The following is a 21,151-nucleotide window of genomic DNA, read 5'->3' as shown; positions in this document are numbered from 1 at the left end:
ATTTTAACTTGATCTTTTATTTCTCCAGGCTACAACGCCCCCTACCTGTCACTGTACAGTGAGAACGCTGTGGACGTGTTTGACGTCAACACCATGGAGTGGATCCAGACCATCCCACTGAAGAAGGTGAATGCTTTGAATGTGACATAACTGCAGCTTCAGCAGAAACAAGAAGAAATGTCAAGCAAATGAAGCATCTTTGGCTCCACCTGGTGGATTAAATGAATGATTTCTATTTGCCTTGTCACCGTAGTAACCTGGTTTTATTCTTTCTTTTTGTTTCTTTTGGAACATCAACAGATGAATAAAATCCAGATTTTGAAGTTTACATAAATTCCTTGAAAGAAACAGATGAGTACATTTCAGTTATTGAAAATGTATTGATGATGGATTTCTTTGATTTCTCTGCAGGTGCGACCTCTGAACATCGACGGCTCTCTGAACCTGCTGGGGTTGGAAACAGTCCGGCTGATCTACTTTAGAAACAAGATGGCTGGTAAGAATTTACATGTGTGTTGCGTGTGTGCATCAGTCAGCAGGATATGCAGCTGTTGAGACAGTCAGTAGCAGAGTCTAAACAGTTGAATGGAAATGTGTCTTCTGTTCCTTATTTAATGCATCGTAGCAGAAAAGCAAATGAAGTAGCTGTAGAAGCTTAGATGTTATTCTCGGCCACTCTGTGTGTACATTTGCAACACTCTGTAGTCGCTGATGGAAACTTTCTTGTGATCTCCCAGAAGGTGATGAGCTGGTCGTTCCGGAGACGTCAGACAACAGCAGGAAGCAGATGGTGCGCAGCATGAACAACAAGAGACGCTTCTCCTTCAGGGTGCCAGAGGAAGAGCGACTTCAGCAGAGGAGGTAGTTCACCAGGCAGCACGTTGCACTGTACACCAGGAAGGTGTTTTCACAACCTGTGACTGAAGTTTCTTGACAGTTTTTCCAGCAGTTGTAATTCTTTTATTAGGATCGCTCTTCTCATCTGTATTATTTTAGTTTCTAAATGTTTCCAGCTTGTATTTTTATGTGTAACAGCTTATAACTTCATTTTGTTGTCTTTCCTCTGGACATATTAGCAATCAAAGAAGCATCACTGCTTTTAAGTTTTATCTTCATCGTCCCTGTATTGTGTTATTTATCACTTTTCATGTGCTTTAATGTTGCAAAAGCTCATAAAATGTGTCAGCTCATTAAACAAAATATATGGGGGAAAGACTGTAATAGTGGATAAAAAGCAATTAGTTTTGTAGTAAACTCTAAAATCATCATCAACATCACTTCTACAACTGCCTCAGTCTGACTCTGCTGCACACATCTGCACCTGCACTCGTTCCTCTGCTCATGTTTTTGTTTTCGTTTGTGTGTGTTTGTTTCCAGAGAGATGCTGCGAGATCCAGAGATGAGGAACAAGCTGATCTCCAACCCCACCAACTTCAACCACGTGGCCCACATGGGACCAGGAGACGGGATCCAGATCCTTAAAGACCTGCCTATGGTAATACACACACACATAAAAACATGAAGTTATAATACATTACACAAGTGAAAACTAAGCATGAAATATGCACATTTTTAAACACAGACACAAAGACATAAACATATAGAAACAGTTGTGTGTAGACGTGCTGCTTGTACAGAAACAGTGTCTGAGAGTCCAGCATGTTGTTCCCCTTTTTATAACCTGACTGAGTAGAATCACATAATAAATCCACAGTCACATTCCTTCACTGATTCCCTCCACCTGACCTGTTGTGCATATGCATCAGAAGTCACATTAATGTGTTTTATGGAGACTATGAATGCATGTTTTCCTGCCTAACCCTCAATGGTCAATCACATATAGGCTACATCAGTGTTGAGTTGTGTGAGCATGACACCTGCGTGACATATTAGTGTGTATAACTGTGCACCTTCCTCACTCCTCACTCCTCTCCTCTCCCCTGCACTGCACTCTGCCTTGTGTGTGTGTGTTTGTGTGTGCGCGTGCGTGTGCGTTTTTTTTTCTGTGCGTGTTTAAACCAGAACGTCCGTGTTCAGGAGAGCCGCGCAGGCTTCAGCGGTTCAGTCAGCATCCCCTCCATCACCAAGAACCGGGCCGAGCCGGGTCGCTCCATGAGCGCCAGCAGCGGACTGGGCATACGTGAGTAACAGCAGCTCATAAAACCTCTTGGAACCAAAACCCACTGTAGTCAACGTCATCCCTGCAGGACAGGACTGACTTCCTCCATCTGTCCTCCTTTCTCAGGCTCGTCCTCCCAGAACGGCAGCGCCCTGCGCAGGGAGCTGTCAGGAGGCAGCTACGGATCCAAACGCCAGACCATGACCTCTCCCTCCGAGAGCTCCCTGTCCTCTGGAGGAGGCATGGACTGTGGTGACGCTCCCCTCTCACAGTTCGACAGAGAGGTCAGTACATACATCCACACTTCTTACACAGCTCCATACGTCGTTGACTCTGTACTTATCACTAAAAAGATTTGATCAGGAATAAGAGAGGACAGTTTAGGACTGGTTGGCCTTACTGGGAACTAAACCTCTAATCTTGTCTTAATTGCACACTCCATCTTTAATTAACTAATTGGACACATTGTTATAGATTGAATGCAGAGCTTTGTCCAAATACAAATCATGATTGTGTCCTTGCCATGTGATTGTAGTCATTTAGAAATGAAATTATTTACTGAAAACGGATCACGTTGTTCCCCATTGAAAGAACTTCTCCCTCTATCCCATCCGTCACAAACATCCCAGCCTCTGCGTGCAGGACTCTCACCCCCATCCCACGTGTCCGACCGATTGGTTAGCTCCCTGTGATGTCATACTTCTGCAGCAGCGCTTGATAGTGAGGCCTGTGGCCTTCTCCTCTTACCCACAAATGTAGAGACAGTCTTTAGGCTTAGTTTGGGTTAGTTGTTGCCTACACTGTTTATCACGTCCCTTTAACAGCCTGTACAAGGAATTAAGACCTTGAATTGTTAGAATGACTCCCTGTGTCGCTTCCTGTTTAGTAGAACATAGTTCACCCATAGATCACATTTTCAGTTGCGTTGCATATGGAACTTCATCTCAACATTGACTGCGGTAGCTTTTGCGGTTATGGGCAACTTCTACCCCCATCCACCCACCCCTCCTCAAACCACCCGCCATCCTTCCTGTGGCTCCCCATCTTCATGGCCCTTAGAGCCCGGACGCTGTCAACTCCATTTTGCCCCATTTCTCGCCTCCCTCCACCCTCATCCAGCTGCGCCCCGCCCTCCCCTGCCCGCCCCACCCCAGCATGTTGTCTGTGGGCTGGGCGCTGAGTCTGAACTCTCCTCTGCAGTGGCAGGCAGTCTCACCGTCGGAGAAGACCCCCGATCTGAAAAGGGCTTTAAGGACCCTGCTTAGTAAGATGAAGGTAATGTCAACAGCTGCAACGACTTTGCACCCAACACACAACTGAGAGCACTGTGTCCACATGGAAACTGTATTATTTGTGTATTCATAAGCACACACTCACAGTATCATGACAACACACAAACACACACACGTTGTCATGGCCCCTCGCTGCACCATTTCAGCCCCGTCACATCTGCAGCGTCTGATGCTTGTCACATCTTTCACCGGAGCATCAGATGCACGATCAGCCTGTTGTTCTTAGTTTGTGGTTGTGCTGCGCTGATGGAACAGTGCAACACTGCTGCTGCTGCTGCTGCTGCTGCTGCTCAGACATTTTTGCATACTTTTTCCCATCTCTGCCCACTCAGCCAATCACAGAGCACGTCTGCTTCCATACGGCTCCCTGGCGGCCCGCCCATGTTTATAACCACGAGCTGTCCAGCTCAGAGCACAACTAGGCCAGAAGAACATAAAATATGTACGCTGTGTAGTCTGTGCTCACCAGGATCTTGCAATGTTCTCTTTCTGTAGCGATGCAAAAACACTCCTCCCAAATTCATTATAAATGAGACTGATTGGATACTAGAACCAGAGCGATACAGAAGAACAGCTGCATAATTACAAGGAATCCTGATGCACATCTGATTAGTCAATATGGGCGAACACATTTTGTAACAGACAAATATTTGACTCAGTGTAGCAGGGCAGTGCTCACAAAACACAATCAGAACCTGCACTGAGTTTTTACTGCGTGACAGAAAAAGAAACATCCGTCACTGCCCATCTACACTGACCCCTGTGTGTGTGTGTGTGTGCGCTTCATCTCTTCTAGCTTACATGACAAGCGTTGAGTGTGTGTGTTTTTTTTGTTTTCTTGTTTTTTTTTTATGTAGCTCTGCAGTCTGTTTTGCTTGTAGCTGTAGATGGTAGAAATGAGACAGTAGGATGACTTTGCTCTTTGGTATTTACAGGCCAAACGTGTTTGTGTGCAAGTTTAGATGCAAACCGGAGACGACTGCTGTACATCAAACCAAATCTACTCACTGAACTGGAAAAAAGATGAATCCATTCAGCACATGAGATCATTATAAATCTGAGTTCATTATCACTGAACTGGAAAAACACACTGAACCACACATGTCAGCATCCATCTGGAGGATCGTGTGTTTTGGGCCAAATTCTGTCTCGTACAGTGAAATAGATATAATTATTATTATTATTATCACTCATATAAGAGTAATGCAAAGTCAGACTGTATATGATATATAGTATGAGGGTGAACCTACATCCCTCCCCCCCTCATCTGCTCTGCTGCATGTTTGTTTTCCTCCAGCTGATCATTTCTGGTCAATTGAGCCGTTCATCTGCTGATGAAGTGGAATGTAGTGGAAGACGAGGTGGCGGGGGGGGGGGCTCCATCCCAAACAGCATATTACCAAGCAGAGACCACCTCAGTTAAACATAGTGGTATTTGTAATGTTATATGATACAACTTATAAAATCTAACGTATGTATTTTTTTTTTCTTCCTGTCCCTTTATTTTCTTTCCTAATCTTCACCCACTTTCTTCATCTCCAACTCCCTCTTTCCTCCTCTCCTCTCCTCTCCTCTCCTCTCCTCCAGGACTCGGACTCCCCCCGTCACTCCACGGCCTCCAACAGCTCCACCTTCAGCAGCCCCCCAAGTCCGGCCTCCCCACACAAGACCAAGTCCCTGTCCCTGGAGAGCACAGACCGGATGGGCTGGGACACATGAGCCCCGCCAGCCGCCCGCCCAACCCCACCGACCAACCGACCGACAGCACAGGACTCCAAACCCTCCACCTCCACCTACTACTCCACCGCGGCCTCTCGCATCCTTTCTGAAATATTTCCCCTCACTGCCCAGAGAACTGCACCTCCTGTCTGCCGCTGCCCCCCCCCACCCCCAACCCCACCTCCCCACCCCTACCTCCCCGCGCACCTCCCCAATGAACATTTGTCCCACCTTTAAACAACCTCGATCTGTCTCAGCGTACTTCCAAGTCGGGGCACAAAGAAAGTGTCGTCTTTTTTTGAGGGAAATTCTTGGGGGAGAAGTTATCATAAATTAGTGGTGGTGTACACGTGGGTGCTGATGATTGAGGGTGCAAATGTGTGTGTGTGTGCGTGTGTGTGTGTGTGTGTGTGTGTGTGTGTGTTTGAGAGAAGCTGTATGCGCTCGCCAGCGTGTGTGCATGTGTTTATTCAGAAAAGGGCATATGATTATAGGAATGACAACCTCCCCTCTCGGCTCTTTCTGCCACCAAGCGAAGCGTCATCGACACGACTCCGCTCACAGCACTTGATGCCCCCCCCCATCCCCCTTCCCCCCCACCTGTTGAGACTCAAAAACCTCACCGTGCAACAACAAAAAGAAGAGGATTACTATTGAAAGAAAATTATTTGTACTTGTACATAGGACCCTTTGGGTTTTAGGGGACAATATTTTAATTTATTTATCAATCTTAGACAGGAAAGGGAGGTTTGCTTCACGGCCTGAAGCAGACAGGTGGAGTTTAAATGCCACAGCTCCTCACTTAACTCTAATGCTTTCTCTTTGGGTGTCAGAAGCTGCGTAAATTGAAAATGTTAAAAAAAAAAAAAAAAAAAAAAAAAAAAAGAGAGCGAGAGAGAGAAAGGAAAGCAATGATTTTTTTTTTTTATTTTGCTCATGATACTAAGTGCAGTGACTTTATAATATTTTCAGCAAACAGCTACAAAAACAGCATTAATAAGGCATCATCACAGCTGCTCTGTGCTACTCTCTTCCTCATTGGTCCAGTGCGAGCGACATCATCCAGCAACCCTGGACGTGTCCTCTGTTGTAGCGTAGACGTTCCACTTTGCTGTACAACCAAACTGACCAACTCACAGATTCCCATCACAATAATGTACATAGGTTCAAAGTAGAGAGTAATATATGATAAGGAAAATACTATAGAGAACTACACGGGAAAGAAAAAAATCCTCTTTGACTTATATTTTCCTTTGTTTGTTTTGAGTGATTTGGGGTTGTATTCACACAAAAGCCATTTTTAAACCACTTTCCAGTTTTCTTTTTTTTTTTTTTTTTTTTAATTGATTGATTTTAGATTTGTTTTTTATCGTATGTATGACACGCATTGTGTGTTTCTTTTTTTTTTTCTTTTTTTTTCCCTCTCTCCCCCACACTCTGTTGGCATTTGAGTGAATCAACTTGTGTATGGATTGACACTACTGCCCGTACTGTAGAGTGAACACATGCATTTATCACAGAACCTCCTACCTACCGCACATGTATCCGCACACTGAGATGGTGTTTTTATGCAGCAAATGCCTTGTCCTGCTCCTCCTCTGACTGTCAAGAGGCGAGAGCTGTGATCGCTTAATCAACAAGTTAACGTGTGTGTGTGTGTGTGTGTGTGTGCGCGTGTGTGTGTGTGTGTGTGTGTGCGTGCGTGCGTGTGTGTGTGTTTCCAAATCCGCTTTGGTAACTGTAGGTCAGTCCTTCTAATCAGCTCGATTTAACCAAAAATGGACAAAAAGAGGGAGACTTTGTGACTTTATATTGTCCTTCTCACAGCCTTTTGCTTATTCTGAAGAATGTTTTGATTATTTGTTCATTTAAAAATAAAAAGCTCTCGATTCAACAACACTAAAACAAGAATGTAAAACACTACAACGAACCGCTTCGGTGTCAAATAACTGACCCGCAGATGAAATAACATCAGTGCTCGACTTCCCCTTCCAGGCGGTTTTTCTTTGGCGGGATGGAAAAGGCCTCTGATAAGAGTGTTTTACGGTGCGCGGCATTCACAGCCAAAAAGCCTGTTACCTCTGTTCATCTCTGATTCTGCTCCTTCAGTTTTTACACACACACACAAAGATCATCAAGCTGCGTTTTTAACTGGAGGAAATAGCTCATTCGAGGCAGAACATGGTCTATTTTGTTCTGGAACAATGTGCACGGAGCTGTAAACTGTCCTTAAAACACTAACTTTAACGTGGTTATAATGTGGTATTTATCTGTTAAGAAGCAGCATAACTGTACTCTAATACAGACAGAGGATCACACACGCAATCTTCGGGTCAGAATCCTCCAGTTTGTTGTCTTGTTTGTTAGAAAGGGAAACAAAAACTCTAATACTTCGGTGGTCATTCCTGCCGATTCCCCTGTTGACACACAAGTGGCTCCAAACAGCCCATTCCAGATGTTTTTCTTTTTTTTTTAAGTATTCCATTTTATATAAAGAGAGGGAGAGAGAGAGAGAGAGAGGTTTGGAGCGCCACGGTGCGACTAAGCTGGTTTAATTCCAAACGAGCACCTCTTAAGAAACCGTTTAAGCTATCGAGTCTCCTTAGTTCCTGCTGGGGTTTATCTGTAGAATGTATTAGCTGGGGGTGAGGACACTGTCTTAGCCGGGTGTTTTATTGTACAGAAAAAAAAGTGATCCCAGATATCCCAGTTTTAAAAAGGAGAGAGGAAGAGAAACTCAGGAAAATGTCAGAACCAATGAATTCTTTTTCATTTTGATGAAAACGAGCGTGTTTTAAAAAGAGTTTTGTTTGACGGATGGTGGATGAGCAGGAGTGAGTGAAGCAGAGATGAGTCTGGCTGTAGTTGTAGATGTGACCCAGGGGGGGAGGGAGGGGGGGGAAGGGAACGGGGGAGAAAAAAAAACAAAACAGGGTGGTGAGGACTCAGACAGGTGTTGATGAAATGGTTTCAGGGGTGAAGGGTGACAGGTGCTTTGATGGCTGAGGTGCCACAGTGGAAACATTACAGAGGAAAGAAAATCTCGAAAAATTCAAACGCCTTTGCATTTCAGTGAGGTCTTATCTACAGTACCTTCTATATTATTTTGCTCTTTCATATCATATTACACTTTGTTTTTGTTTTTTTTCTAGGATTGCTTTGTAATAATTTGTACAGTTTTGCATGTTATAGATGTAATCATTTTTGTTTTCGGTTTGTTGTTTTACTTGGACTTGCTCCTTTTTGAACGGTTTGGGCGTTTTACTGAGGATAACCCACTACAGGTGATGTAGATTCTTTTTTGCACAAAAAATATTTAAGGTGTAAGGTCAAAACAAAAAATAATGTATGGAACTGGCTGCCACACTTATGTGGAGAACTCATTATATTAACCTGACTCCGATGTATTTCAATAAAGCGGAGGGCTGTTACAAATACAGAGCCAGTGTGTTACTGTGTGGTCATTTCTTCTGCAAAAAAAACCCAAACACATCTTTGTCTGCTCTTTTTATAAAAACTTTATTACAAAATTTAACAAATGAACCCACAAAAGTTCAGTTTTTACATCCTATGCACAAGTGTTGCCGCTAGAGGAAATGTTGGTCTAACATGTACAGTAACTATACAAGTAAGGACACACTATTCAGAATTTGACTCTAATTTAAAGGGCAATAAACTCACTATTGTCTCTATTCACACTGTAAGGCAGGAGTTTGGATTCAGCTTTTGTTCCCGTGTTTCAGCCCTTGCATTCAAAATGACCGACAGAAGGAGACATTTTTCCTCTCGTTACTACACACATCAATGCAGCGACATAATGCAACTTTTAAAAAAAACTTTTTAAAATGAGATGGAGGTTTTTGTAAAGTTCAGGAGACATGTACAGCTTTTGTGGAGAGTGTTTGCCAGAATTTTAGGGAACAAACAACTGGTTTATTTTTGACCAAATAACTGCAACAATATTGTAGGGATGACTATTGGTGCTTTCACAAAATATTTACAATGAGATTTTTGATAAATAATCATCAGTAATGTGGATATAATGACTTTAGTGGTTAAAGGGACATAAAAGAACAGTCTGGTAAGTTCAGAAAATGACGTCACTTCACTGTAAAACCAGGAAAAAACAAAACTTAGGCTATAATATGATTTGATATCAGTATAATATCGATATATTGCTCATCCCTACTTAAAACCAGTTGTTTGTTGCCTAAAATGCCAAATTGTTAACCAACATGTGGAGTTTCTAGTTGAGAGTGAAAACAACACAAGCAAATATGATTTCAGTCAACCTACTCTTGATCTGGCGTGTGAAACTGAAACATGGAGACGTGAGAAGCTCAACAGGTGCAAAAAAGGAAAAAAAAGATACCCTGCTTTATCACTCAAATCCTGTTCAGAGTCCTTTATACAAACAGTACAGTAGAAGGAAAGACAGTCCAGTGAAGTTTTCTCTGTGTGTTGGTCACATTTTCTTTCTTGACTGGCTCAGTAGTGTAGAAGAAGGTTGGTCTTTTTATTTTCACACGTCAGACAAAAAAAATCATCAGTTTTTGGGATCAGCTAGTAAGAACAGGTAAAGCTGAGAGGACATTTTTAAGGCATCAATCCACACTCAGTCCCCAGCTGGATGTCAACTAGCTTACAGTTGAAAAAAAAAAAAAAGAAGTATTTGTGCTTCAGCTCGGTTTTCCAAATTGAAACAGATCTGACACGACTGACGTTTTCTGTGGATCTTTGCACATTCTTTAAGTTCCTGGAAGAAAAAACAAACAAGAGTTCCAGTTCAGGCTGTGGCTCCGTCTTCCTCCAGCACCCTGTGAATCCCGTTTCCAGGGACACCGAGAACAGCTTGGGTGGCGGTGCCGAGGTCCCTGACGCTGCTGTGCCTCGACTGGCTCTCCAGTCTCTGGGTGGAGCCGTGCCGCGATAGGCTGTCCAGGCGATTGGTGCTGCAGTGCCTGGACTGTGATTGGTCATTGAGGCGGGGCATGCTTCCGTAGGGCATCCGGTCGTCTGCAGCCCGGAAACTGGAGGCCGTGTATCTGCGATGGAGAGGAAGGAAAGGTTATATTCAGTAGATTATTAGAGTGAAAGTTGAGGCGGTAACTCCTGGAAACCCACCTGCCGTCTCGGGAGCGGTGCAGGCTGCCGTGGTAGCTGCTCATCTTGGAGCGAGCGCTGCGGACCGATCCGGCGCGGCTGGTGCTGGCGCTGGGCGGTTCGTCCAGCATGGCCAGGTGCGTGGAGGAGGCGTGGGTGGAGGTCCCCTGGGTGGATGTGCCCCGTGACTTCCTCACGATGGGCGTGTTGGGGTCCCTGAGCAGCAGCTGGGCGAAGTCGGGCTCCTGGAGCACCTGTCGGCTCTCGTTGACCATCCCGCTGCAGCAGGGAAAGGAGGAGGGCGGGGGCGGTGTGGAGGAGGAGGAGGAGGAGGAAATGGGGGATGGAGGCAGGTAGGGCAGGGAGAGACGCAGGAGGGTGGGGAGGGAGAGGGGGAAGGTGGTGGGATGTCGGGTGTGGTAGAAGAGGATGGAAGAGTGTGTGGAGCAGGCGGTGGGAGACGGGGTTAATGCTCTGAGTTTGGAGGGGAGGGGAGTGAGTGTAGAGAAGGGCCTGTGTTCACCACCGAGCCACACAAAGCCTCACACACACACACACACACCGGGCTACAACAACGCATCGTTTCAACATCAGTCTTTATCATTTGACCTCAATCCTTGTTTGTATTATAAAGGACACACTGATCTACAGATACACAAATAAATGTAACAACATGCCAACAAAGGCAGTGAAGAAGAAAACTGCTATCAAGCACATAAACAAATCAGAACTGAAAATATTCAAAAAGAAATCAGCTTTAGTTCAGTTTTACGTGAAAGGAAAAGGACTCGACATGTTTGTTAGACCTCACGGATACAAACGATTCTGGTGAGAAACACTGAATGTAAAAATAACTTTCATTTGTTTACAGGGAAACTCCACAGGGTGCCTTTAACGCTCAGTAATAATAATTTGTTTCAGTGTGTATAGCAAAAGTGGAATTGTAACCATGGATACTGAGCCATTGTTAAATCCAACAGTATTTTTGGTGCTTCTTTCATGTTTTAATGAACTTGGATTATCAGAGCTTATATTTTGTTAACATTAAGTTGTCGTCACAGAAAGGTAGACTCAATAAAAATATCAAAACTAAAAATCATTTACAACTGTCAACATGTCGTATTGTGTTATAATTGGAAGTTGGAAGCCGTTAAAACAGACGTGTCATTCCCAACTGATTTGAGCCAAATCTGCACTGAAAGAAGGCTTCTTTTTTTTTTTTTTTAAATCTAATTATCACTACAAAGAGACAAAATGCTCTGAATACTTCTGTTTGAGCTAAAAATACCAGGACAAAACTTATGTAAGAAAGCTTTTAAAACATAGTTTGCTACTAAAATATTTAACATCATTTTTAAAGCTGAAGCTGAGTCAGTACGGCGTGAAGCTTTAAACTCGCAGTGTTTGATGTACGTACTCTTTGCGTCTCTTGCCGTGGAAGAAGCTGGCCCACTCGAAGCAGGTCTTCTTACTGCCGACCCAGAACACGGAGGGGATTCCTACGATCAGCATCATCAGGTACTTGATCAGGAACAAGGCCAGGTCAGGACGGCTGGTGCGCTCCACCTACACAGAAAAAACACACAAACACAGAGAAACAGATCAATCACATGAGTGTGTTTGGTAGACGTGGGAGGAAGAGCTGGAGGTAGAGAGACAGAATAAGGTTGCAGCTACAGTGATACACCCACTGACGGCCTCCAGGGAGGAATATGTGTGTGTGAGTGTGTGTATACATACATGAAAGGGGACGACTGACTTACGGTAAGTTGCAGGACATTAATAGACTATTTCCTACCGCAGATGTGATACAAAGCCTTGTTAATGTCGATGCAAACACCCAAAAATATAAGAAAACACATACAGGTATGAATACTTCATTCACAGGAAGTTACCAAAGCTTTAAAGCTGAGATTTGGCACTTTAATGTCGTGTCTATTACTTTATTTCAAATTGAATGTGCTCAAGCAAAGAGCCTGATGAATAAAAAAACATGTCTAACCGTCCAAATATGTTCTGTCTAGACTGTAAATATCTTAAATAAGTTGACACTCATGACCAGTAATTACAGAGAGGATGTTTAGTCACAGTGAGAATGAGGTCATTTATTTCCAGCCGGAGTTTAGAAGACAAAACAGAGCAGGACGAGTCACCACGCTGCTGCTCGCTGCCACGCCGACAGCGCTACAGCTGCCACGCAGAGAGCCACACAAATACGGTTTACTGCTCTCTGCCTCTCTGACACACAGATGCAGTCATGATGGCCTCATTATGAGTGGGGGGGCAAGGTGGAGAGCCCCCGAGGCTCGGCCATCCACAGATACACTCATTACAGCAGAGAGATAAGAAACTGAACGACTACGACCGACATCCTCGTTACAGACTGGATGGACGTCAGAAGTTCTGCTGCGTTTTTTTACATGGCAGCTAAAACCTGAGTGGTTGAATAGTTGAATGTAGTTCATTAAACTTGAGGCTAAAATCAGCTTTAAGACTGAAAACAGCCTTCATCTCTTGTTCCTTTGACCAATCACAGTGATAGTGGCGCAGCATCTGACTGTGTGTGTGTGTGTGTGTGTGTGTGCGCAGAGGAAGGGTCGAGCATCACTCAGGAGCTGTTGAGCACAGTAGAGGTCCGTGCCTCGGGGCAGGCTTTTAAGATAAATATAGAAAGGCACTTTGAGTCCACGTTATCTTTTGATGCATGTTATGGATTTCTGTGTGTGAGTACATACTGTACATGTGTGTGTGTGCGCTTTCATGAATACTATGGGGTTGGAGGTGGGGTGTGTAGAGTTTTTACAGAGAAGAGAAGCACGTAAACGGTGTAGCGGTGTATAGCGTATGACGACAGTGCAGCACTCAGCTGGGCAGCACATGTTCAGATCTGCTGTAACCATCATGACCCCGTCGACCCCGTCCTCTCCCAGCAGAAACACACACACACACACACACACACACACACACAGGATTACAGCACTGCTCTCTTACACAACGCAGCATTTACGTGACAGATTAAGCACGATGATGATCTGAATCCTCCTCAGTGCATCTCCTCTCAGCTGTAGTCATGTCATGTCGTGGCAGGTTTTTAAAAAAATGATTGAAATGCCGACACCGCCGAGTCAAGTCAGGTCATTTCTGCAGGTGCAACGAGTTCGACTGTGTCTTGTGCTGCGAAGATTTATCTCAACTGTTAAAATGTACAATAAGTCAAAATGTAAATATTTGACAGACCAACACACGAGTGCTGCACACCTGAAACACTCTCACACTCTGGATTTTTTTTTCTTCCTCTCTCTCGTGCAGGAACACTTTGAAAATGGAGTGTTAAAAGCAGATGTGCAAAGGCAGCTGCTCACATGGGAGGTTATACCTGGCTGAGAGGAACAACAGAGAGGATGAGGAGGGAGGGAGGGAGGGAGTGGGGTAGAGAATAGCTATTTGAATTATTAACAGCTCTATCAGATGAGCTGCAGTGTGTGTACTTGTGTACCGCTGCTGGAGGCGACTGCAGCTTCTGTGAAGCAACTCAGCTGTTAAAAAAACAAGCAGCCTGAGAGTCACGGCTACACAGTCTCATGTGTGACTGTGAGAGTAAGTCAATGTCCGACACTGTGTTTACATACACACACAGAGTCCAGTCATATATAGGACACACAAGCTCACCGAGTATCCTGCTCTCTAATGTATTTGCACCCAAACACATCTGGCACTTATCAGCTTTCTTCCAGCTGTTACCTCCTGCTCTGAAGTCCCAGTTGGACGTTTCATGTTTAAGAGAGTCTGCGCATCAGGATCAGTGTTTTCATTTATGTCTAAAGAGCTCCTTGGTTAGAACAGAGTTGGGTGTGTTACCTGGTAGGGGCAGGGGATGTGGTAGTCTCTACACTTCTCCTGGACCCAGGTGGTCTCCCAGATGCTTCTGTAGCTGTTCTCATAAAGGTAGCAGGCCAGGACCGTGAGCAGAGGCACCAGGTAGAGCACGGAGAACACGCCGATACGAATCATGAATTTCACCAGTTTCTCCTGGTTCTCCTTCTCCAGAGGGATCTCCATGCGGACTCGGTTTAATGCTGCGATGCCCGCCAGCAGCAGAGCCACACCCACCTATGAGAGACGGACAGGGTTGCTGGTTTTCAGTCGTCTTGTTAAATAGATCATGGACAGTTGAGAGGTTGTATCTTTTACCTGTTTCAAATGTTATATTTATTATCATTCAGGAATGCTTCTTTCAAACTGGGAGCCAAACAGCATTAATTAAATAAAGCTTCAGTATCATCCATTTCAAAAAGGTTGTAAAATGCAAAAAAAATGAAATAAAATTGCTCCCATGAAAGATGAAGCAGCAAGAATCAATATTACTAAAGGGTATTTGTGTTTGTAATACACATAACAAGCTAAGGAGACTGAATTAATCAAAAAGGCAAAAATAGTGAGTCTCTCCAGCCTCATTTGCTCTATTATAGTCTTCCTCACCACTACATCCAGTCCCAGTGGGACCAGCAGGAACCAGCGTAGTGCCGTTAAGTTGTAGAGCCCCACGAAGCAAACTCCGCTGATGCTGTCTCCCTCGATCTTGTTCATGGCGAGCAGGGTGACGGTGAGGACGCCGGGGATCCCCCAGGCGCAGGCGTGGAAGAGGAGAGCCTTCTTCTCTATGGCCTCGCTGCCCCACTTAGGAACAGCCGCCAGGAACCAGGTGATGGTGAGAATGACCCACCAGACGCTGCCGGCCATGGTGAAGAAATACAGCACCATGAAGAGAAGTGTGCAGGCCTGGCGGAGAGAAAGAAAAGTAGAGATGGAGGATTATTATCATTATGTTCACAGAAGTAAACCAGCAAACGATTCACAGTCAAGGAAAGACTTTCTGACCTTGTTGTGGGAGCCTTGAGTCACCGTCGAAGCCCTGAACCTCCCGGGAATCGCAGCGTTACAGGAAACTCTGTCCTCCAACAGGAACCCCAGGAAGAACACCAGAGACACCATCATGTAGCACACGGCATAGAATATAATCGGGCGCTCCGGGTAGCGGAAGCGTGACACGTCGATGAGGAAAGTCAGGAAAGTGAAGAGGGTGGCGGAGAGGCAGACGATGGACACCACCCCGATGAAGTAGCGGGCGAACGTCAGCTCCTCGCGTGTGAAGTACATGTTGGGACACGGAGGCGAGCAGTCGCGGACCCCCATGAAGGAGTAGCCGAACTCGGGGTTGATTTTGAGTTCTCGCGGACACCAGAAGCCGTAGTCTCGCTGGACGGAGATGGGGGATTCAGTCGTGTCTGAGCTGGACAGCAGGTCTGCGGGACGGGGGTAGGACTCGTCACAGTCCGGCAACCTGGGTGGAGACGAGAGATGATGAGCTCAGGGTTCATTACGGATGTGAAGCTTTTAATAGAAACCTTTTTACAACAAAACAACATGAAATTACTGACAATCAGTGGTGAAACATTTACATCGTTGACAATCACAGTGAACATTAACTTTATCACTGTGTCGTCATGCAGGTAAACATTGGCCATTTTAAGTTTTTTGGGTTAACAGCAAATGAGGGGAGAGATTGGTGGTCACATCGCATCCAACAAAGGTCAACACCTGGACTTGAACTGGAGACTTTGCAATTACATGATCAGCGTCTTACTGTAGACCCCAAACGCACCAGGACGCCCAAAATCTTTGAAATGGTAAAAGATACCAAACTTTAAACAAACCTTTGCATTTATGCAAATGTGTTTGCGTTTGCCTTCCAGGGAACATTATGTGACAGTTTGGAAATACACTGTAGTTCTTGTTAACACTAAAATTAGTGTTCAATTAAAGCATCAGAAAATAGTTAAAAATGTCCATCAAAATGTCCTGAAGCCCAAAGTGACGTTTATATTGCTTTATCTGACTAACAGTCCAAAACACAAAGATATTCAGTTTACTATCAAATTCACGAATAATCAACGAATAATTGATACACCTTTAACTGAGGTTCTGTTTTGGCTAAGTATTTTTAATTATTATAATTTGCCTTCTGGGACAAAAGTGGTTGTGAATGTCATTGTTCAGCAGCCAGATATCAAAAGTCAAATGTTAGAGCTCATTACTACATGAACACAACACACAGAGTTAAATGTGACTGTGACTGATTACCTGGATGATAAAAGTCACATTTACAGAAAGTTTTTGGGGTCTGAGGATTTTAAGGTTAACCTGAACCCTTTGAGCCTTTTCTGTTTTATTTCTGGTAAAAAAAGAACAAATGATGTTTTACATGCTTGCTGGTCTGCTGCTGCATTATTACTCATCCCACCAGAAGAAAATCTGCTTAAATTACTAATGCAGGATGGTTGTTGTACCAACCTGTTGCAGTCCATCTCCTCCGGCCAGCTGACACCGAACATTTCCATCAGTTTGTAGCAGTCGCTCTTGGCCTGCAGACAGAGGCGGCGGCAGGGCAGAGTCATCCGGCCGTACTCGGTACACACCGGGGCGTAGAGAGCGCACAGGAACATCCTGAGCTCTGGAGAGCACTGCAGGTTCACCATGGGATGGAACGGCTGCAAGCAGAGAAAAGGAAACATATATCAAACACATCAGCACAATTCTTTTTTTATTTGAAACAGTTTTGGCAGATAACACCACAGTCTTAATCCAGAGTGTTCAAACTTCAAAAATGTGGGCCAAAAGGGAGGCACAAAGAGAGCAGTGGAGCATGTCGTCTGACAGTTTCTGGAGATGAGTCCATAAAAACAACACTGGCCCCATTCCTAATAATCCCCTCCATCCCCACAATTTTCAGCTCCCCCCTTCCTCCATCCCTTCTCTGATTCTTCCCTCCAACCTCCAGAAAGGAGGAGCGCTACAAGCTCGACAACCCCCATCACACACACACACACACACACACACACACACACACAGAGGGCTGCTGCTGCTGCTGACAAGGCCTTTGTGTAACAAGGAGGACCACGCTGTGACTGACTGACACACTGCAGTACTGTGCACACACTCATTCAACACACACACACACAAGCAAAAAGTACCAACGGAAGTATATTATTTACATGCTAACACACCCACACAACAGCACAATAATGGTCTCACACATATAAAGTGAGCCAAGAGGCGTTGTGAGAGCAGGAAGCATCTGCAGGGAACGTTGTTAATATGCAAATGCAAATGCAAAAAAAAAAAAAAAAAGGGAGAGTGTAAGTATGCGTGTGTGCGTATGTGTGCAGGAATACCGAGTGAGAAAGCACAAATCCATGTGTCCACGAGTGCACGGTCACATGTTTCTGTATCTGTGGATTTGCATATACTTCTCTGTATGTGTGTGTGTGTGTGTGTGTTAAAGAGAGGCCTCCAGCCACACCCAAGTGAGTCTGACACACGTTAACCGCCCTCCCCCCAAATTTAAAGACAGAGGTCTGTATGACAGACAGGGACAGTGAGGGGGGGAGGGAGAGAGGAGGAGGAGGAGGAGGAGGAGGAGGAGGAGGAAGAGAGGCAGGGGGGGAATTTGTGTTTATTAGATGGGTTGATAAGAAAGAGGATGTGTCCGTGTGGTTTAAACAAGCTAAACATTTAGTTCGGCTTGTTCAGTTTAGATTAAAATTGAGACCTGCACACACACACACACACACACACACACACACACACACACACACACAGTCTCCTTGTTGAAGAAAGTATGTTTATCTGAAAAGACAAGTTGAATTGCAGATATCTAAAAACACATTCAAATACACTTGGCTCTCTGTATATTTTTCATGGCGCTTTAAAAGTAAAAAATGTTGAACTAATGGGACCGTTCAGAGTCAAAGGAGGAGCAGCTGTGGTTGGTTATTACACAGTTTAGTTTATACAAAAACATACATGGCTCAGTTTCCACACATCGCTGAGTCTCTCTTTTTCTGACCCAGATGTAAGCATAAAAAAATAAATAGATTTGAGTCGCATACCGAGAGAAGATTCGATTTTTAAACTTGAATTGCAAAGTAAAGGCTGCTGTAATACCGTAGCCTTAAAAATGAAAATGCATGATGGTGCTGTCGGAGGAATATCTTCTTGCGATGGTGTTCCCGCCATATGTCTGTAACACCAGTGCGTATCCCTCTCCTGGCTGACATCATGTTTGAGTCTAGTCTGCCACCCACATGTGATGTCTCTATGTAAAAAGGATTATAATGGATGTTAGGCTTAGCCGTCAAAGCACAAAGCACCCACATCCGAAAAAAGCTTTTTGTCATTGCCTTATCCATATCACGTCTGTGGCAGGAGGATGTTCAGCCGCTAAGGAAGAGACAGAAAGTGATGGTGAGACAGACAGGTGGGTGTCGAGGTGCTCAGGCTGCTGAGGGGATCAGCGAGAGATGAGTGATGAGAAAAAAAAAGGATTTATGTTCGCACGTAGAATCCGTAACGTCTAAATGGAGTCTTAGCTCAATTTAGGTGACTTACACGCCTGTCATGACCGAGATCAATCAACCAGTCGATCGTGTAATTTTCCGTACAAATGGAGTCATCACGTTTCATTGGGCATCGCTGTACGATGACACAATAATAGAGGCAAGCTAAGAGCTGGAATTATCAATGAAGCATAAACACGACGGCTATGAGAGTGATCCACTTTGGTCTATTACTGCAGATGTGCACCGTCAATCACACATGTACTAAAAACTCTTCCTGTGGTGAACGCAGCTACAAACACCATCAAACCTTTGAGTCTCATGACTTCTCACCACTGGCTGTCTGCTTTTTTCAGTACTTTAAAATATGACTTTTGAGATTAATTGTAATTTTTACCAATTAAAAATAAAAAAAATTAAAAATATAAGTACCGATGTCACAAAACATTTTCCCCCAGCAGCTGGTGTTACCAACTACTTAGTTCAGTTTACTAAAGGCTGCAAGTATCTGTTGTTTTCATTAGAACTTAATATGCAGATTATTTTCTTGATTCATTGATTAATTATTTGGTCCATAAAAATACCTTCCAGAGCCCATGTTGACTGTTTCAAAACAGCCAAAAACCCAAAAGACATTCATTTAATATAGTAGAAAATAAAGAAAAACAGTAAATATTCTGTGGAAGTTTTGTAATAAACTTTACGTTTGTAACTTGTAATAGATTCTCAAAAAATGTAATGATTAATTTTCTACCAACTAATGGATTAATCGTAAAATAATCCATATAATAAAAATAATAATAATACATTCACCAAATTATATTAAAGAATAGTATTTTAAACCTACACAAACTATTCATGAAAGCTTTTCCATTTGCTCTTCAGGAAATGTTTCATTGTTGACATCAGCAGCAGCAGCAGTGTGTAATAAAAGGGCAGAAGACATATATGCAAATACATGAACATAGCAACACTGAAACACCCAAACACAGACAGAAACACAAACTTCATTGAAAGAAACCGACAACATTCTTGTCAGAAAAGACCGCTCAGCAACATGGATGTCATCAAAATCAAAAAGGATTTCTAGCTAGAAATAAAAGCAATAGAAAAGGTTAGATGTGACTATTATGCAGACATGACTCACATTAAGGAGTAATTTTTCAGTGAAGTATTATTTTAATATCATACTACAGCTACATGCACAACAGGGTCAAAGAAGACAAGAGACAGGAAACTAGAGTCTCTAAATAACACTGACCCTTTCTGAAAAAGGCAGAACATTTGCATCCCGCCCAGCGAGTACTGGGGGAAAAAGGTGCTACTGTACTGATTATCCTCCCTGTCGTTGTGTTTTGTTGCCAGATTGCAGTCCTGTGACATCTATTACTTCATCAGTGGTGCCCTGTCAGCATGAGTTAACCACTCAAACATGATCTAATGCAGCTCAAGTGAGGTTGCATCTTCGCTCTTCCACTCCGTTTTGACTGCCGCGGGCTATCGATATGCTCCGTGGAACACAGTGTACGACGCTGTACTGTACTACAAGCGGAGACGCCACAGGAAATGCTTGAATAAATATATAGGCTACAACGAGTGATGATCTACTCGGAAAAGAAACTCTCCTCTTATTCATCCCTCTTCCTTTTCATCATGCTACTCATTTTTCTATTTTTATACTCCTCCATCATCCTCAGCCCCCCTCCCCCCCCTCCTCCCTCCATCTCTTCAGTATCTCCATTCAGCCATTTTATTACAGTCAAGCCATCATGTGAGCCAGTGTGGGCACGACTGAACTGAACTGCTGGTGGATGGGGCATATGGCTGAGTCAGCAGCCCAAACAACTCCAAACACCGACATCTTAGGGCCCAGCGGAGCACCACATGCTCTCCATGGTGATTTGCTGTTAATGGCCACACTGGAAACAGCTGGTGAACCGCTGGTCCCATGAATGGCCAGGGGTTTCTCATGGCGCTTTCTGCCCCAGAGCCGGCCGTGTAAGGAGAATCAAGCGTGTAATACACAACTCTGTGGAATGATGCAGGCCTGGGGGGGTGGGGAGGGGGTGGAGGGAGGGAGGGTTGGGGGTGTGGGGGGCAGTATGCTAATGTAATTTCAGCCTCAAACCCGCTGCTACAGTCATTACGTATTCATGGCAGTTTGTTAGGGGATTTCTGATGAAATGTGGAATAATATGTCGATCTGGAAATAGCAAGAACACACACACACGCACATGTGTCAGTTAGAACTGGAGGAGCCGACAAACCGTCCACTGAGGAGGGTAAATGTAGTTAGAACGGCTACAGTTTTTAAATATCAGTGACGTTAAGAGCAACGATTAGTTAATTTATTAATTATCACTTAAACTAACATGAATCTGTGACTATTTTGATAATAAATTAATCATAGGAGTCATTTATCAAGCAAAAATGCCAAACATTTGACGCTTCAAGCTTCTCAATTTGAAAAAGTTGCAGGTTTTCCTCGTCTTACAGTAAGATATAATAAATAACAAAGATTT

At 44.0% G+C, this 21,151-nt stretch overlaps 3 protein-coding genes across 16 annotated transcripts in view; 2 read left to right on the top strand and 1 right to left on the bottom strand.

The window, feature by feature from the left end:
* The window catches only part of cdc42bpab (CDC42 binding protein kinase alpha (DMPK-like) b), an 80,077-nt gene extending 71,508 nt beyond the window's left edge, over positions 1-8,569 (top strand). For 5 of the 9 annotated variants that reach the window (XM_044376729.1, XM_044376730.1, XM_044376732.1 and 2 more), the window contains 8 exons: positions 29-126; positions 412-496; positions 738-861; positions 1,378-1,495; positions 2,023-2,140; positions 2,246-2,403; positions 3,320-3,394; positions 4,999-8,569. In XM_044376729.1, the coding sequence (XP_044232664.1) occupies positions 29-126; positions 412-496; positions 738-861; positions 1,378-1,495; positions 2,023-2,140; positions 2,246-2,403; positions 3,320-3,394; positions 4,999-5,130 (908 nt within the window). In that variant the 3' untranslated portion in view covers positions 5,131-8,569. The remainder of the gene's footprint in view (positions 1-28; positions 127-411; positions 497-737; positions 862-1,377; positions 1,496-2,022; positions 2,141-2,245; positions 2,404-3,319; positions 3,395-4,998) is intronic. The other 4 variants (XM_044376736.1, XM_044376737.1, XM_044376733.1 and 1 more) reach the window with 2 other exon arrangements.
* fzd3a (frizzled class receptor 3a) overlaps positions 5,439-21,151 on the bottom strand; it is a 24,405-nt gene continuing 8,692 nt past the window's right edge. For 2 of the 3 annotated variants that reach the window (XM_044376738.1, XM_044376739.1), the window contains exons 3-9: positions 16,585-16,781; positions 15,112-15,574; positions 14,713-15,012; positions 14,092-14,343; positions 11,651-11,799; positions 10,255-10,707; positions 5,439-10,175 (exon numbers count right to left, since the gene is read on the bottom strand). In XM_044376738.1, coding sequence (XP_044232673.1) covers positions 9,917-10,175; positions 10,255-10,707; positions 11,651-11,799; positions 14,092-14,343; positions 14,713-15,012; positions 15,112-15,574; positions 16,585-16,781 — 2,073 coding nt within the window. In that variant the 3' untranslated portion in view covers positions 5,439-9,916. The remainder of the gene's footprint in view (positions 10,176-10,254; positions 10,708-11,650; positions 11,800-14,091; positions 14,344-14,712; positions 15,013-15,111; positions 15,575-16,584; positions 16,782-21,151) is intronic. The other variant, XM_044376740.1, reaches the window with a different exon arrangement.
* The window catches only part of fbxo16 (F-box protein 16), a 21,464-nt gene continuing 19,635 nt past the window's right edge, over positions 19,323-21,151 (top strand). For all 4 annotated transcript variants that reach the window (XM_044376744.1, XM_044376745.1, XM_044376741.1 and 1 more), the window contains exon 1: positions 19,323-19,333. The gene's annotated coding sequence lies outside the window, so the exon portion shown is untranslated. The remainder of the gene's footprint in view (positions 19,334-21,151) is intronic.

The sequence above is a fragment of the Thunnus albacares genome, chromosome 16 (assembly GCF_914725855.1).
Source record: "Thunnus albacares chromosome 16, fThuAlb1.1, whole genome shotgun sequence".
NCBI classification, from domain to species: domain Eukaryota; kingdom Metazoa; phylum Chordata; class Actinopteri; order Scombriformes; family Scombridae; genus Thunnus; species Thunnus albacares.
Note: the sequence above shows the minus strand (reverse complement) of the source record. Positions and strands in the feature narration are given on the sequence as shown.